At 37.4% G+C, this 18,182-nt stretch overlaps 1 protein-coding gene across 1 annotated transcript; it reads right to left on the minus strand.

Annotated features, from left to right (window-relative positions):
- On the minus strand, positions 1–16,991 carry LOC123233196 (interleukin-36 gamma-like). Its single transcript, XM_044659346.1, has 5 exons — positions 16,943–16,991; positions 14,176–14,223; positions 13,284–13,463; positions 3,054–3,190; positions 1–228 (listed from the first exon to the last, which is right to left on the minus strand). Exons 1-5 carry the CDS (start codon positions 16,989–16,991, stop codon positions 1–3), a joined length of 642 nt encoding a protein of 213 aa, XP_044515281.1.
- Positions 16,992–18,182: the final 1,191 nt, after the last annotated feature.

Below are 18,182 nucleotides of genomic sequence, written 5' to 3' on the forward strand. Positions count from 1 at the left end.
TTAGAATTCATCTTTGGATTCAGTTATATCTAAATAGAAGGCTGTATTATATTGACTTTCCATGTTGTGGGTCAGCATAACAGGTTGGTCTTTGTCTAATGATGTACAGATGAACCAGTCAGGGTAGGCAGCTGACTCAAACGTAGAGATGTTGCCAGTCCGATTCAGGTAAAAGACAAAAGCCTTCACTGCTTCATGGTTGTTATACAGCTGCATTATGTCTTTTGTCTGAGGGTCATAAAGAAAAAAACCATTTGTAGATTAGTGAACAGACTAGATAAGAAACCAGTGACTTCATCACTCCAGTGTTTGGCATGCATAATAAGGTGCTTGGGGAAGAACTCTCTAAATGACAAAAACTGCTAGGAAAATTGGGAAGAGCTTTGGTGGAAATTAAATTTAGACTATCACATTGCACCATAGGGCATAGAAAGCTCAAAATGCATATGCGATCTAAATATTGAAGATTACACTGTAATATGTGTTATTTAGAATTTCTGGGGTTCCATTTAGAAGTATTGGGGCTCATTTGAGTCTCAAGATATATAGATATATGACAAACTTCCTGTGGACATGTGGGGGACTTTGAGACTACATTTTTCATGATCCAGTGGGTTTCTGGTTTTGGACGTGATGACATCAACAAATGTAGAGCATGACTTAAATGGGGAGATGAGGCTTTAACTGCTCTCTTTCGTACGAAGCAGCCAAAGGAAATAGAAGGTATGGACTGGCGGGCAGTTTGAATAGATCTTAGCCAGGCACGTGGTTCGGTTTTATTCTATCAACATGGGCCTAAATGAAATATTAGTTTTCCTCATAATATGCAGCCTTTATCATTTTTAATCATTACAGTAAAAAGATAATTAAATCAGTTATCTTTCACAACTATAGCTGAGGAAAATTCTTAGGGAAACATGGAATGGAGGTTATCACCCACATGATTATATGAAATTAAAAAGCTTTTGCACTAAAAAAAATCAGATTTGAACATATCCTAGCTTATCTATGTACTTCAGATGGATTTTGACTAGGACCTAGATACATCAGAGCTCCTACCCCATTTTTTCCAGGAGTTATCCTCTTGATGCAGCCTAAATTTGGTTTTTGGCTTCCATTTCACTCTGCTAATTCATACTGATCTTATTGTTAGGAGCATTCCTATTTATGCAACCTTGGAAATATCTTAAGTTAAATTGATAAGTAGCTTTCTAGATTTTTTTTTATTTGGAGAAGGGGAGGAAGGAAAAGAATTCTCTTAGTTCTAGCCAGGAATAAAAATGGTCCCCAAAGGTCATGGACTTTAGGGGGCAGATTTTTATTAACCAATAGGGCAGTACTACTTTAATACAAAATTGACTGCTTCTTTGGAAAAGAGAAATTACTTCCCTTCTTGCCTCTAATATCTATTCCACCTCTGAGGTGGCAGAATTCTGAGACCTTTTGAATTGGCAGAGCTTGTAATGAAAAAAAGTGAGTTTGCTTCCAACCCTCAAGAGTACAGAGCTGAGCAGGCCTGGATCCAAGCAAAGAAGGAGATGCCTAGGGGTATGAGACCTGGCTAGAGTAGAAGTAGATAAGGTTTCAAGACAGATCTTCTGAGGTCTTTCTAATAACCTTCTCCTCTCTTCTCTCCTAAACTGATCATAGCAGTAGTCTCAACTCTTTTCCTTCTTTCTTCTCTACCTGGAAACAAAGTTAACAGAAGCTGCTTTCTTCTAATTTCTCTATTCTGCCTTTATTCTCTTCTGTTGGAAAGAGCAATGAGGAGTATGATGACTCCATACCTTCTCAATATCAATTAAGCAAGCAACAAGCTTTTATTGAGCACCTACTGTGTGCCTATCACGGTACTCAGCCCTAGGATAAAAGGCTGAAAGACAAAGGAGCAACCAATAGTCTCTTTTATTCACATTTTCTCCCTTTCTTCTAGAAGTTGGGTAGTGTACATAGCCTTCTGTGAAGGCAAGTCTAATGAAGGGTATCCTCTTTTCTGAAATAATTGTGTCTTATATTTTTAAGATCATTGTTAAAAATTCAATTTTCATTCTATTCAAACTATTTTAAAAGTTCCATACATTTGTATTGAACTAAGAATCCCCCTGATGCAGAGCAACATCTTTGATTGATCTCAAACTATTCTGAATTTATATTGGGGTTATTAGGGAACTAAAAATTTCATCTGGGGTTCTTGTGTTTCATGGTCCCCATTAAATAATTTTCTCATGAGTGAACAAAATCGTTTATTTTTGGGAATGAGTTTTCCAGACAGTTGCTTACTTGCCTATATCTAGATCCTGAGAGTGTTGGATCCCAAAGAAATTTGAATAACTTTGCAGTTTATTAAAATTTCCAGATCTTTTTCATAGGACTTGGGTTCAAAACCTAATTGTCATATAGTAGCAAAAAGACCATGGAAAAGTCACTTAACCTCCCTTGTCTCAGGTTCCTCACCTATAAAATAAAGGTATTGGGGGCAGCTGGGTAGCTCAGTGGACTGAGAGCCAGGCCTAGAGATGGGAGGTCCTAGGTGCAAATCTGGCCTCAGACACTTCCCAGCTGTGTGACCCTGGGCAAGTCACTTGACCCCCATTGCCTACCCTTACCACTCTTCTGCCTAGGAGCCAATACACAGTATTGACTCCAAGATGGAAGATAAGGGGTTAAAATAAATAAATAAATAAATTAGCAAATAAATAAATAAACAAACGAACGAACAAACAAACAAATAAATAAATAAATAAAGGTATTATGCTAGATGACTATTAAGGGTACCTTCTAGTTCTAATACTATGACCTTGTGTTATATTCATAAACGTCTTCACAATCCTAGACTTGTGAAATCATTTTTTTTCACCAGTAAAAAAATTTTCTCATTTCTATTAAATTTCATCATATTGGATTTTATCTACTTTTCTGTCCTGTCAAAGGAAGCAAGTTTCTCTTCAAATATTCTTTAACAAAAACATGTCCATGAAAATGATAAATTATATAAGAATATTATGTTGGTTTTTCCCTACCAAGTTTTGCTATATCCATTTTCAACAACTTACCACCAACTGTAGCTGGGGTTGTTCTCCACTCATTTCGCAACATAGACAGAAATCCGTTCCCTTTATGCCCAGGTATATAGGATCTCCCTTGTCTTTAGGAAGGGAGTCATCTCTACATGGTAGTACCTTCAGAGTCACTGGGAACACAATAGGAGGAAAGGGTATCAAGTGGAAAGATCAGTTACATAAATGCAAGTATAACTACTATATCAATAAGTCTTAGCTGCCATCTTGGTTCTCATGTGCATGATCCCTTTGGTTAGGTCACTACCATGAATCATTTATTCATTCAGAAAATGTTTTTTAAGCATATCCTATATGTTAGATTCTGTGCTAAGCAATCAAGATATAGCCCCTACCTTCACATAGCTCATTCTATTTAAGGATGGATAGAAAGTAGAACTTAGAGGTAGGGCAACCTAATTTCTGAGTCCTACTTCTGACTGACTGTGTGACTCCAGAAATATAATTTAGCCTCTCAAGATTTAGATAACTTTTTAAGATAATAAATAAAACTATCCTTATGACCAAGCCTGGGGATTTATTTTGCATGCTGCTGCTGCTGCTGCTTCTGCCAAAGGAGATACATCTTACCTGTTTAAGGACTTATAAAGTTGGTGCCAATACTTTTAAAGAGAGGGTTAGGTAGAGCCTAAAGACTCTTCAGGAGAAACATGAGGGAGAAGCAGAAGACATATAAAAGAAGCCAGCTCTTCAACATGATTTTTGTCTTGCCTCCCTAGAAGTTGCTAGAATGGATATCCTTAGGTGAGAATAGATACTGTCATGGCTCAAACTGAGATCGTTTACTTGATCTCTACTGAAGAACAAGATAATTATTTATTGTGTCTTTTCTGATAAATTCTAACCTATGGAACTTCTACAATTTCCTCTTGCTGTTTTTCATGCATAAATGTGATTTACTAGTGATCTATTTTATTTTAGGTAGCTAGGTGGTACAGTGGATAGAGGGCTGGAGCTGGAGTCAGGAAGACCTCAGTTCAAATTCATCCTGAGACATCCACTGACTGTGTGTCTCTGTCCATGTCACTTTGCCTCAGTTTTTTTATCTACAAAATAAGAATAATAATAGCACCTACCTCCCATCATTGTTGCTAGGATCAAATGAAATAATATTTATAAAGTGCTTAGTACAATGCCTGGCACATAGTAGGTACTACACAAATGCTAGCTACTATTATGATGATCTTTTGTGTAACTAGTATTGGGTTGAAAGAAACCAAGTTGGAGAGTGTAAGCTGAAAGCTACATGCCTTTATGAATGACCAAGGAAGAGTGTTCCATACAAACCTAGACTCAAACCCAGTAAACTAATCCAGAGATATTTAAAGGGAGAGGACAGTAAAATGTAATTCTATCCTGATACCCCTTTCAGAGACTAGAGAAAAGATCACTGAACTTCTGTGGTACTCTTGGAGTCTCTTTCTTCCTCTCTATAGCCGTTCCACTCCTCACCCTCAATGAACTAGTATATACAGTCACAGCTCTTGGATCTCCCTCTCTTGGCAGAGGTAAATGAGACCTCAGTTCATATCTATCCATGCCACCCATGAACCACATCTATACTTTTAGACAACTCTTGTGAACATGTTTATCTTACATATAGGAATCATCAACTCTACAGGGCATAAGTTGTTGAGAAGTCATGAACTCCCCTTCGTAGAAGGCATTTTTTTAATATGTTTTGTGTGATAAAACATGTATAACCTGGATTGAATTGCTCATCAGTTCTGAAAGGGGGAGGTAAGAAGGGAGGAAGACAGCATGAATCATATAACTTCAGAAAACTTATTTGGAAATGTGTTATTAAAATAAAATAAAAACAAAGACACTCAATACCAAAAAAAATTGGCATTTCCTTATGTTATAAACAAAAGGAGCCTAAGGAGATATAGATATACAGTGATGTGAATGTATCTATCTGTATCCTCCCTAGCTGCAGATGATGGAGGAACATCAACCCTGATCACCCTTGATAGTTATTATAATTTTCCCTTTTCTCTAACAGTTGCCCAGGGAGGACCCCAAAAGGTTAGATGGATGGGTAACCCTTTCAGGTCCAACCTGGGGTTGGATAAATTAATATAGGGCTTTTGATTTGCCTTGGATCATGTTTGATATCTGACTGCTTTGACTCCCTCCCCAAGGGTCGTGATATAAAGACCACTCAGGAAGGTACTTGTTAAACTCACTTTATCTATAATCAGGGAAAGGATAAACAGGACAAGGATTGGGGATTGGAGACCGTATCAACCTAATATCTATAATTAGTTGACAATCAGGACTGGAGGCTATTGGTTTAGTAGAAACTGGAGCTTTATTCTCCACTACACTTCTGGCCCAGCCTGGCCATTGCCAAGCCAGAGAACAGGGACTGCTATTGATGTAGCTGTGTTGGTGATCTTATTCTCTCAGCTTTCTCACTACCAGTGTTTGGTGATGCACTAGCTCTCACAGTCTTCAGGAAATATTCAGATTCTTCCTACCTTCTTCTTCATAGACCTCCCTGCCTCCCTTCACCACCCAGAGACCTAGAGACCTAAAGAGACCTAGAAAGACCAAGAGACCTAAAACCTAAAACACCCCTCCACGTGGCTGTCAGGGTTATTTATACAGTCAGGCCAACCGACTTTTGCCTCTGGTTCATGGCACCTGGGAACATTCCGTCTCTTCCAGCTGCCTTCCCTGTCATTCAAAGTGGCATCCATCATTTCCAAGGATATGAATATAACATAAATGCCGTTTTGTTTTTAGAAATTCCAACCTGCAAATTTCCTGATGATGTTCTTCATTGGTGACTTCTACTCTACACTTATCTAAACTTATGTGTTCCTATCTCTCTAACTACCCTTCCCAAAATAATAAATCTTACCTTAACTAATGCCTTATCTACCTATGCTTGCCTAATTCTAATGACAAGGGTTTAGGATGTGTTAGTTTATTAGTTTCATTGCTAACTAACTTACACTATACAATGTCTATCTGACATTTCTATTGACAGTCCTATTTGAACATTCATAACTATTTTACACTGACCCTATGCTAGCTAGAATTGAATTTCCCTTTTAACTATTCTCTCCCTATGGGTTAGTAGGCTATTCATTATTGATTAATAGCCATTCATTACATATGTACAAGGTTTTTATATGATGTTCCTATGAAATATGAGTACTGTTGACCTTACAAGGAATCTGAGTTCTCTTGTTTATTATGGCCACTGTACTTCATCTCAAATCTATTTAATCTATTTACAGTATGTACATGTGATGTGACTTTACTATGTCTATGTGTTGGACTCACGACCTAACATTTGCTTCTGGTTTATACTCATCTTCTTTCAGAATCTCTCTATCAATCAGCTTATATTCTGTTGCATGTATCCTAGTGTGTATTTCCTGTGATTTGTGTTTGAATGTGAAAACCTTGCACTATTCAAACCTAATCCTGGACTGCTGATCTCCTCTCCTTGTGATTCTTTCAGTGATGTTGTCCAAGTTACACAGGTGTTGTCACAGTTCAAGTCCTTGTACAGTCCTTTGTGCAATGTCTCTTGTATTGTCCTTGTGCTGGTCCTGATGTCCTGATGTTTCTGGAATCTTTGGAATCTTCAGAATCTCATCTCTCTTCTCCTTTGCTGGATATACATCTTGCCAGTTGTTGACTTGATTGAAGAATCCCCTGGATCAGGAACCAATGTGTGATTGTGTAGTGTTGTATTAAATTTTGTGTTGCCACAAAATGTTCTTCTTATTAGATTTTTTGTGTTTGCACTTGTTTTTGATGTTATTAGTGTAATGTTCACTCTTCTTCACCACTGCTGAATTCTGATAGGCTTAACTGTTCATCTTCATGTATGAATGAGGTATTTAAATCAATGCTTTGAGTGTCTTACTCCTAATGTTGATCTATGTCTTGACTATCTATGTGATCTTGTGTTTCATTTATCTTTGCATCTGTGTCTTGGTCTCTTTCTGTTTGAGGCTTTATTTGTAAGTGTGATCTTTTGCTTTGAGGCTCTATTTCTATATCAGATTCTGTTTCTTGTGTTTGAGGTTGAATTTTTGAATGAGGTCTTGACTTCACTGAGGACTTAATGTGTGTATAATGATACCATGCATCTTTCCCTTTGATTTTTACAGATGTAGGTGTAACTAATATTATTTCATGTGGACCATACCATTTTGGTTCTAACACTGATCTTCTTGTGAAATTTCTGATATAGATCTTATCTCCAGGCTTGTAATCATGTAGGCTAAAATCTAGTGGAACTCTTTGTTGTATTAACGATAATTTCTGCAATTCTTCTAGTCTTTCTTTCAATAAGGTGATATTCACAGATTTTGCACTTAATTCCTAGATGTGATAGGTAATTAGTGTTGTGTGGTGCTTTCCCAACCCACAGTTGTTGTCTGTATAATAGTTCAAATGGTGATAAATGTGTTTCCCTATTGGGTTGACTCCTTAAATAGAAAAGTGCCATAGGTAAGACTTCTGGCCATTTGAGATGACCTTGTGTGCAAAGCTTCCCGATCATCATTTTAAGAGTATGATTTGTGCATTCCATGGCTCCCGATGACTGTGGTCTATAAATGGAACTTAAATGTCTCTTAAGTCCTAGTAACTGGTAGACTTGCTTAAGAATAGAATTTGCAAAGTGACTACCAGAGTCAGATGAAATAACAGCAGGAATAGAGAATTCTGGAATTATCTCCCTCAGTAGGATCTTTGCTACAAATGCTGTGGTATTTTGTCTTGCTGGCAATGCTTCTGGCCATTTTGTTAGTTTATCCACTATCACAAGTATGTACCTATAGTTTTGATGTCTGAGCATTGTGACATACTCTATTTTAAGCACTTGAAAGGTATGAATGCCAATGGCTTTCTCCCATAAGCCTTTGTCTTAATTATGGCTTGATTGTATTGCAGGCACACTCTGCAATTTTCACAAACTCATTTTGCTTCTGTTGTTACACCCAAAGCGATTCAGCTTTTTCAAATTATGTCAGTTATCCCCAATACTCCATAATGGCCTCTTCTATGAACTGCTGCACAAGATGTGTGGTGCAGTAGTTTTGACAAAAATGGTTTTCCAGAGATAGACATCCATACTCCATTTACTAGATTGGCTCTAAGATTTTCTTGCCAATGTTTCACTTCTTGTTGTAAATAAGCTTCTTGCAACTGATCTTTATCTACTGAGGATAAGTGGAATATAGCTTTAGGTCCAAATCTAGCTGCAAACTTTGCACTCATGTCTGCCCTGTAATTGCCCAATTGTACTGGTCCCATGAGCTTTTGGGTTGAAAAGATAGATCTTCTATAGAAAGTGTCTCGTTGATTCTGTCAGTTAAACATTTATTAAGTACCCACTATTTTCTAGGACTTGGGATAGAAAGGAAGGTACAAAATGGTTTCTGAGATCAAGGAGCTCAAAGTCTAATGGGGGAGATGGCATCAAAAAGCTATATTCAAAGAGAATAAGTATATAAAGAGTCTGGAAAAGTAGGCTAGAGCCAGATGGTGAATGACTTTAAAAGCCAAACAGAAGAATTTTCATCTGATCCTAAAGACATGAAGGAAAAGAATGAATTTAGGGGAAAGAGAATTATGGAAGAGATACTTGGAAAGAGAATTAATAGCCTGGAAGTGTGGGGGGGGGCAGGGCAAAACCATATCTAAGGATCATATTGTCCCAAAATTAGAATAAACCAAACAGAAGTTAGCAAATTTAAGAGAGAAAAAAGAAATATTAAATCAGTCTCACATACAGAAGAAAATGTAAAGTATCTTATTGCAAAAATAATCAATTGAAAAAAATGGAGAATAGACTATTGAAGAATGATTGGACTTCAAGAAAAGAAGCAGGGGGTGGAGTTAGGATGTTCAGTGAATAGAGATCCAGACCTAGAGATAGGAGGTCCTGGGTTCAAATATGAAATCAGATGCTTCCTAGCTTATGTCCCTGAGCAAATCACTCAACTCCCATTGCCTAGCCCTTACCACTCTTCTTCCTTGAAACCAATATTTAGTATCTATTCTAAAACAGAAAGTAAAAGCTTAAAAAATTGGACTTCAACCATTCTGGAAAATAATATGGAACTATGTCCAAAAGACTATTAAACTGTCTATACCCTTTGACCCAGTAATACCACTACTATGACTGTATCTCAAAGAAATATAACAAAAGAAGAAAAGAAACCAAGTGTACCAAAATATTTATTGCAGCTCTTTCTGTGATGGCAGAGAATTGGACACTGACTATTAGTCCAGTGACAATGGACTATTAACTGGAAAAAAAGCTGAAAGAGTTGTGCTAGAGGATTGTGATGGAATACTATTGCACTATGAGAAACAGTGAACAGGATGGTTTCAGAAAAATCCGAGAAGACATATGAACTAATGCAAAGGGGAGGGTCAGAACCAGTTGAACCCTGTATATAGTAAAAACAAAATGCAAAAGATGATCAACTGTGAAAGATTTAGCTACTCTGATCAAGACAGTGACATAAGACAATTCAAAGGATCCATGATGAAAAATTCCTTCTACTATCAAAGAGAACTGATAAACTCTATGTCCAGACTGAAGCACACATTTTTCGCTTTCTTCATGTTTCTTGCTTTTTGTTTTTATTTGTTTTGTAGCATGGTGAATATGGAACTGTGTTGTGCAGCAGAAAAATAAAATACTAACTCTGAAAAAAAATCATTGAAATTCCTGAAAGTCATAACTAGAAACAGAGACTAAAAATCCTATTTCAAGAAATAATGAAAATCATGAAAGAAATTGTCTTTATCTCTTATAGCTAGAGAACAAAGTAAAAACTTTAAAAATTCATAATTACTTTCCTCAAAGAAACATTAAAATGAATGTCCTAAAAATCTTGGAAAAACATGGAGAGACCTAAATGAAATTACAAATAGTGAAATGAGCACAACTAAGTGAACATTATGTAAAGCAGTATAAATACTCTTTGAAGAATGATTTGAGTATGTCTGCCTCCAGGGGAAAAACTGGTAAATAGAATTAAGTAAGACATTGTTTATGTATACATATATCTTTTTGTAAAATGATGCTTTCTATAATGGGAGGAGTAGAGAGAGGGAGGGAGGGAGTGAGTTAACTGGATATTTTAATGTTACAAACAAAAAAAATTATGCAAAATCTTTAAAAATGAATGTAATAGCATTTCTAAAAACATCATGCCAAAATCCAGAGTTTCCAGGACAAAGAAAAAATAATACAAACAGCAAGAAAGAAAGAATTCATGTACCAAGGATCACAGAAGATTTAGTAACTACCACTACAAAGAAACAGAGAACACAGAACACAGAAATAAAATATTTCAAAAGGCAAAAGATCCAAGATCCAAAAGGCTTAAGCTTACCCAGCAAAAGTGAGTATAATCCTACAGATGGAAAAAGCAATTTGATTTTTTTATTTTTATTTTTATAAAAAACACCTTACCTTCCATCTTGGAGTCAATACTGTATATTGGCTCCAAGGCAGAAGAGTGGTAAGGGTGGGCAATGGGGGTCAAGTGACTTGCCCATGGTCACACGACTGGGAAGTGTCTGAGGCCAGATTTGAACCTAGGACCTCCCATCTCTAGGTTTGGCTCTCAATCCATTGAGATACCGAGCTCCTCCCCCCCCCCCCATTTGATTTTTAACAAAACAAAGCACTTCCAATTATTCTTGATGAAAAGACCAGAACTTTGTAGAAATTTTGAAATGCAAACATGGGAAAAATTAGAAAAGAACAAAAATAAACAATTGGAGAGGCCTTTTTAAAGGATGAGTGTTTCCATTCTTATGGAAGGGGGAAGGATGAAACTATGATGTCAACAGGAAGGAATAATAAGAAGGTACAAATAAAGGTCTATACAAACAAGCAAAGGGTAGGTAGGGTGGAAACCACTTGAACTTCACTCTGACCTGATAAAGAATAAAGTGGGTAGTACAAATGTTATTACTTAATACTTATTTCTATGTTATTCATTTTTAGAGCAATATTTTAAAGCCAAGGGGAGGGGGAAAATGAATCATATAAACATGGAAAGATATTTTTTAAATAAAATATGAAAAAAATAAAAATAAAATAAAATTACCAAAAAAAATTTTAATATAAAAAAGAATAAAGTGGGTAGAATTAGGAGAACAATTTACACTATAACAACAGTGGTATAAAAATAAACAATTTGAAAGACTTAAAAAGACTTTGGTCAATAAAAGAATCAACTGCCATTCCAGAAAGCCTAAGGTGTGACATGCTGCCTACCACTCGATAGAGAAGGGATGAACTATATATATAAAATGAGATGTCTTTTTGGATATGGCTTAGCTATAAGTATTTGTTTTAGGGTTTTATCTTTTCCAGCCTAGGGGAGAGGGGAAGAAGAGAAAACAATCCTTCTTCAATGATAAAGATAAATTTTAATTTGGAAAAAGGCAAGAGGGAATCTTTGGGGCTTTCTGAGCAAGAGAATAACATCATCAGATCTGAGTATTAGGAATAATACTTTGGCAGTTCTGTAGCATTTACATTGGAGAGAGGAGAAACTTGAAGCAGGGCGTCTAATTAGAGCAGGAGTTCTCAATGTGATGTCTATGAATGGATTTAAGGGAGTCTGTGAACGTGGATGGAAAAAATAATCATCTTTATCTTACTAATCTCTAACTGAAATTTACCATTTCCTTTAATTATTTAAAATGTCTTTTTCTGATAAAGAGTCCATAGACTCCATGATATTTTGCCAAAGGCTTCAAGGCTAAGAACTCTTGTTTTCTACAGTTATTATAATATTCCCAGTGAGAGGAGATGAGAGTCTGAGCAAGGATGGTGCCTGGGGGCTGACGAGAAAGGAACAGATGACAGAAATGTTGTAGAAGTGGAACCAACAAGATATGATAGTTGAATGCAGGATGATAGATTCTGAGTTTTCTCACAGATTATAAATTCAAGTGATGGGAAGGATAAAGGTTTCCTCACTGGAAAAAAGGGAAGTTGAGAAGAGTAGATAGTTCTCCAGTGCCTATGCCTCTTGACTGCCAAAGCTGCATACTTACTTACATTGGTCAATGATCAAATTACAGTATAAAGGCATTAAAGGGGGTCTCTGGCTTGCCCTACTAGCTAAAACCTTAAACAAGATACAATGCTCCTCTTGGACCTCAATCTTCCAATGTGTAAAAGGAAAGGGTAAATATCAATGCCTATTTTGTCTACTTCATTAAATTATTATAAAATTTAGATGAACTCTAGGGGCAAGTGGCTCAGTGAATTGAAAACCATGCCCAGAGATGGGAGGCCCTTGGTTTGAATCTGACCTCATAATTCCTAGCTATATGACCCTGGGCAAGTCACCTTTAACTCCCATTGCCTACTAGCCTTTACCAATCTTTTGCCTGATAGCCAATACACAATATTAATTCTAAGATGGAAGGAAAGGGCTTTAAAAAATATGTGAGCTTACCAGCATGTGTTTCTCAAACATACAAAGTTATGCAAATGGAAGGTCTTTGGAATCATTTACCACAAGGTCCAAAACCTGGGATCTATAGACCTGGCATCCTAGGAAGTATCCCAGGGGGCAATATTTCATTGGATAGTGATCTCAGGTCCTAAACTTTGCTTTCTCTTAACTCTTCTCCTTCTTTCACCTTTCATACTTGCCCTCTTCCTCTCTTCTTCTGAAGCAAGAAGCCTATCTAGAGTTGGTCTCTACAGACCAACCTATCTGAGCTCCCTTTCATCCTCTACATCAGTGGTTCCGAAACTTTTTTGGCCTACCGCCCCCTTTCCAGAAAAAAATATTACTTAGTCCCCTGGAAATTATTTTTTTTTAATTTTAATAGTAATTAATAGGAAAGATAAATGCACCTGTGGCCATCACTGCCCCCCTGGATTGCTGCAGCACCCACCAGGGGGTGGTGGCGCCCACTTTGGGAATCACTGCTCTACATCTATCTCTTTTCCTTATATCTATCTCCATTGACAGAGCACACTTTCACTACAAAAAAAGGGCCAGTCCGTCTTTCCTCCTCATTTTTCACTGATACATGAGGGACTTTCCCCACCCCAGGTAAGCACAATAAATTACATATCCCTGGAAGTGAGAATGGCAATAAGTATTTATACTCAGGAGGAACTATGAACAGAAGATGAGGTTACCCCATAGAAAAAGACAATAGTAATGCAGTTTTACTCACCTGGGTCAACACCTTTCTCATGAGGAGCTGCTCTGAGTGTCTGTCCCTTAAGAATCCAGACCTGCTGTTGGACATCATGAATTTCCCCAAGAGGGACTTCTTTAATAGATTGTGGGGTAGAAAGATCCTGTGGAGATCGCATCCCAGTTCCTGCGCCAATAACGCTTGTGTTGTGGAAATCTGAAATAGAAGGTGAGCACATTGAGGAATCTTGCTCTAATCGGTGAGTCCCCCCCCCCCCCCAGGGCTCCCAAGTCAGGATGATGTGATTATCTCTGTCCTCTATCAGAACAAAGTCCAAGGGAGAAGTGAGGGAACCTTCTCTTCCAGCTTGGCCTCTATTTTCCTGGGTCTTTCCCTACAAATTCTCTAGGCAAAACTCCCTTGGAAACTCTATACTACAGTCCCCTTATAGAAATAAACAATAGAGGCCAGGGAGGGGAGATTCCCTGTTCCAAGGATTAATCAGAAAGTGATGTCACCACCCAATCCTGCTGTGGAAGCCTTAGCAGAACCTAGCCTCTAGGCCCTTAACATTAAACAGAACAAACAAATCTTTCTTCCATATGGCAGCTCTTAAAATATTTACACAGAGCTAGCATGTCTCTAACACTCCCTCGGCCTTCTCTTTTCCAGGCTAAACACCTTCCATAAGATGGAGACTCAAGACTCTTTATGATTTGTTATTCTACTCTAAACATTTTCCAGATAATTAATGAACTATCTGCACTCAGCATTATTTTCCTCCAGCAGACTCCATTCAGGATCTATTATGAGCTCTTGGGTTGCTTCAGTCACCTATTTTGAAGAGAATCCCATCAAACCCCAGAGTTGATTTATAATCAATTATTGTAGAGGAAAAGTCCAAGAGATTTCTGATGAATTTTCCTACCTGAAGGCTTGCTAGTCATCTCTGTGGCTAAGTGGATCCCTGTGGTACCTGTAGAGGTAAGAAAGTCATTGGTCTAAAGAACTAAACTCAAGGGAGTACTCAACGACATCCCCAGGCAACCCCATCCCTTCTTATCCTTATCCTGGATACCTTGTCCTGGAAAATCCTAAAACCCAGTCTAGCTCCACAAAGGTTCTGCCTTCTGACAGTATCCTTTAGAACAGTTGGTGAGCAACACTTCAAAAGTAAATGCCCATCAGAGAAGCTAGATAGCACAGTGATTAGAGAACCAAGCCAGGATCTGAGAAGACCTGGGTTCAGACCTGAAACTCAGATGCTTCCTAGCTGTGGAGAGTCATTTAATCCCAACTGCCTAGCCCTTACCACTCTTCTGTTTTAGAATCAGTACTTAATACTTATTCTAAGACAGAAGGCATGGGTTTAAAAAAAAGAAAAGAAATGCCATTGTGGATCTCTCCAATAATTGTGGTGTTTCTGAAAAGCACATTGTGTATGTCTGTGCCTATGGACCTTAAAGCTGAGACAATGTCCCCCTCATTAACTCAACTCTCCCCATCTCAAGTTCCAGAAAAAAACTCCAAATTTCCCAGGAACCTTAGCTTATATCTATATTGCATGCACCTCCTTTCCCAAAAAAAATGGCACTCATGAATGGAAAACCTAGGTCATATTAAAATTCTGTACATAAGTAGCCCAGGTTTCACACTTATGACTAGAGTCAGAAGGAAGCAATGAGAGAAAGATCCAAAATCAGATATTTCCATTCACAGGTTGAATCTGAGAGAAGGTACCTGAACTAACCACCAACTCTTAAGTTCTTGAGGGCTTGAGCTGTGCCTCCTTCAGTCCTCAGAGGCCCAGACAGATTCTTCTATTACTCCCCAGCCTTATAACTATGCAAGCCAAGAGGATGACACTATCATTGCAGCTCTATACAACAAAACCAGAGTGAGAGCTATTTCCTGGTATCATGGAATCCTGCAGAACAAGAATTCTTTGTAGAGAATTCTTGTTGGGCTAGTGGCTCGACTAGATGGCCTTTGAGATTCTTCCAACTCTCAGCATGTATTCTGTGATTCTTTGGGACCTGGGCTTCCAGGGGGAACAACAAGGAAAAGAAAGCAATTCAATTCCTAAAAGAAATGATTGTATTATTGTTTGTGTTTTTCTCATTTCTACCAGGATTGGCCTGGGTTTGAGTTGATTAGGGATAAAAATTCATCTGTGAAAAAGATAAAATACCCCAATTTGAATGCTGTATAATTATAATGACCAAGTTTATCCCCTGAAAAAATGAAAAAAAATACTATTCCTTCCCTTTTTTGCAAGGGTGAAGGAATAAGGGTATAGAGCCTGGCATCTGTATTCCCTGAACATCCGGAAATTTTCTTTGCTGCAGTTTCCTTTCCTTTTATTTCTTACTGAAATTGTTTCTGTTTGAATCTTCCTAACTTTGTTCTTGAGAACTGGTCATCATTCTTGGCCAACCTCTTGTCTTTTCTCTTTACCATTCAAATGTACTGGCTTCAAACTAGTTGTTCTCCTTGCAAACAATTTGGAGAGATATGAACTAGGCATATTAGTAGTTTTTAGTGGCATGACCTCAACTTGGAGAGAGGTATATGAAGTCCAAGAATTTGTTTAACATTATAGTATTTAATATTTTATCCTTGAATAAAAATATAAATTATTTGTTTATCTGATTGAAGATGACCAAAAAGGGGGAGGGATGGACAGTTGAGTTAATATATTAGATGATGGAGTCAACATAGAAAAAAGATCTGAACAAGCTACCAAATCTAATGAAGATAATACTTAATAGGGATTAAATATTCAGAAATACAAAATGGAGAAAAACCGGTTTGGTAGGCATTTACCTGAAAAAGGTGGTTCTAGTAGATGTTTTACTGGACTCTGAAATTAATGTGTCAAGATTATGATATGACTGTCAAAAAGCCAATGCATGGAAGGTAGGTGGAACAGTGGATAGAGTCAGTCTTAGAGTCAGGAGGACCTGGCTTCAAATCTGTCCTCAGACATGTCCTAGCTATATGACCCTGGGCAAGTCACTTAACCCCATTTGCCCAGTCCTTGCTCTTCTGTCCCAGAGTTGTTCCTAGAACAGAAAGCAAAAAGTTAAAAAACAAACAAACAAACAACTAATGTGATATTACAAAAAGGCATGGTCTGCAGCAGTAGGGAACTGATTATCTGGTTATGCCCAGACCACACCTAGAACACAGGTACACCTAGAGTATGGGGTTATAATTCTGTTGGTGTCCATCTGTATAATCTGACTTGTTTGTCTATAACATAACAACAAGGGTGTGTCTTTTGAAAACACTCCACTTATGAATTCTACGTTATCTTCATATGCATGGGCTGTAATGTTTACTCAAGGCAGGTTTATTTAAGTTGAAGGCTTAAGCCAAGGGACTGAAATCCCAATTTAGTCAAGTTTTTATTCTTTATGGCTCTATTCAACACCAGGTCCAACTGCCTTCTCCAACTGTACAAGGTAAAATATTGTTATGCTCTTCAGGAGGAGAAATCAGCCAAGGGTAGTAAACAAGATAAATAAAGGTCCAACAAGTGAAAAGATTAATTGAGGCATATAAATTAGAGAAGATCATGGAAGTACACAGTGGAATCACTGAAGATCAGTGAATATGAGGGGGAGAGTCTGGAATCTTTGGAAGAAAGAGTAAAATATTAATAGATAATTGATTAAAGCAAGTTTATATACTGTTCTTCTTGGAGGCAATGGAATTTCGCATGGGAAAATATCTTCCCATGATTCCTTAGAAGGGCAAAAGTTACACTATCCATATGACTTTGCAATAGTGAAAAACTTTAGAAGCATAACAGCACAATAGTAAGTCTAGGATCCATGATTCATATAACTTTGTAATGTTAAAAAAATCAGATTTATAACTTTTACAGCCTCATGCTGTTTTTTTTTAAAGTACACAAAAGGAACCCTTTATATGACCTTGTCTTTCAAAGCAGGTTCCAAATCTGAAGATCAAGAGAATTCCTTTTTGTCATGGAAACTAAGGAGAACTATGACAGTGTCTGGAGTGAAACATTTAATAATTGTGAAAGACATATGCCATTATATCTGCCAGCAAACCAAATGAGCAAATATCACACCATTATTTTTTCTCATTATATTCCAGAACCTGGGGACCATAGGCTATAGACAAAATATGCAGATTTATGTTGTCAATAACCAGCCTTGATCAACTGCATAGTGAGTGAATAGTGAGTGAATAGCTTCCTTAGCCCAGACCTAAATTTAGATGTAATTTAGATATATTTTCCAAGGTGTTTAGCTTAGAAGGGGAAGAGAAATAAAGGATAATAATTGATGAGCATGATGGGATCTACTGAGGACTTTTTTAAAAGGAAAATTGAGATTTTTTAGGCATCTAGAACAAAGAGGTAAATAGAGAGACACAGAAAATTAGAGAGACAATGATTGCATGATAGAGTGCATGATAGAGACAATGACTATGATAGATAGCAATCTTTTGGAGAAGATGAGAAAGGATGGGATAAAATTTACAAGATTAGCCTTGGCAAGAAGGAGCAATATACCATCTAAGAATACAGAGAAGGAAATCATAGGAGATGTGAGAGGCTCACAGGTGGAGCAGGAGATAGAGGATTGGACTTGACATCAAGATCTGAATTTGAATTTTGCCTGAGACAACTTACTAGCTATGAGACTCTGGGCAAAGTTTTCAGTCGCTGTCACCTTCAATTTCCTATTATATGAAAAGAAGAAGTTAGTTTGGATAGCTTATAAAGTCTCTTCAATCTCTGATTCTCTAAAATCCATATGAAAAGGACACAGCTAAAGAATATACATGACCCACATCAGAAACCTGTGCATCCAGGGAATAGTCACTAGGGCCATACATGTCAAGAATCAATGTGATCAGAACACTTTGTGGAGGACATACTTGACAAGAACCTACAGT

This window comes from Gracilinanus agilis, chromosome 2 (genome assembly GCF_016433145.1).
Source record: "Gracilinanus agilis isolate LMUSP501 chromosome 2, AgileGrace, whole genome shotgun sequence".
Taxonomy (NCBI): domain Eukaryota; kingdom Metazoa; phylum Chordata; class Mammalia; order Didelphimorphia; family Didelphidae; genus Gracilinanus; species Gracilinanus agilis.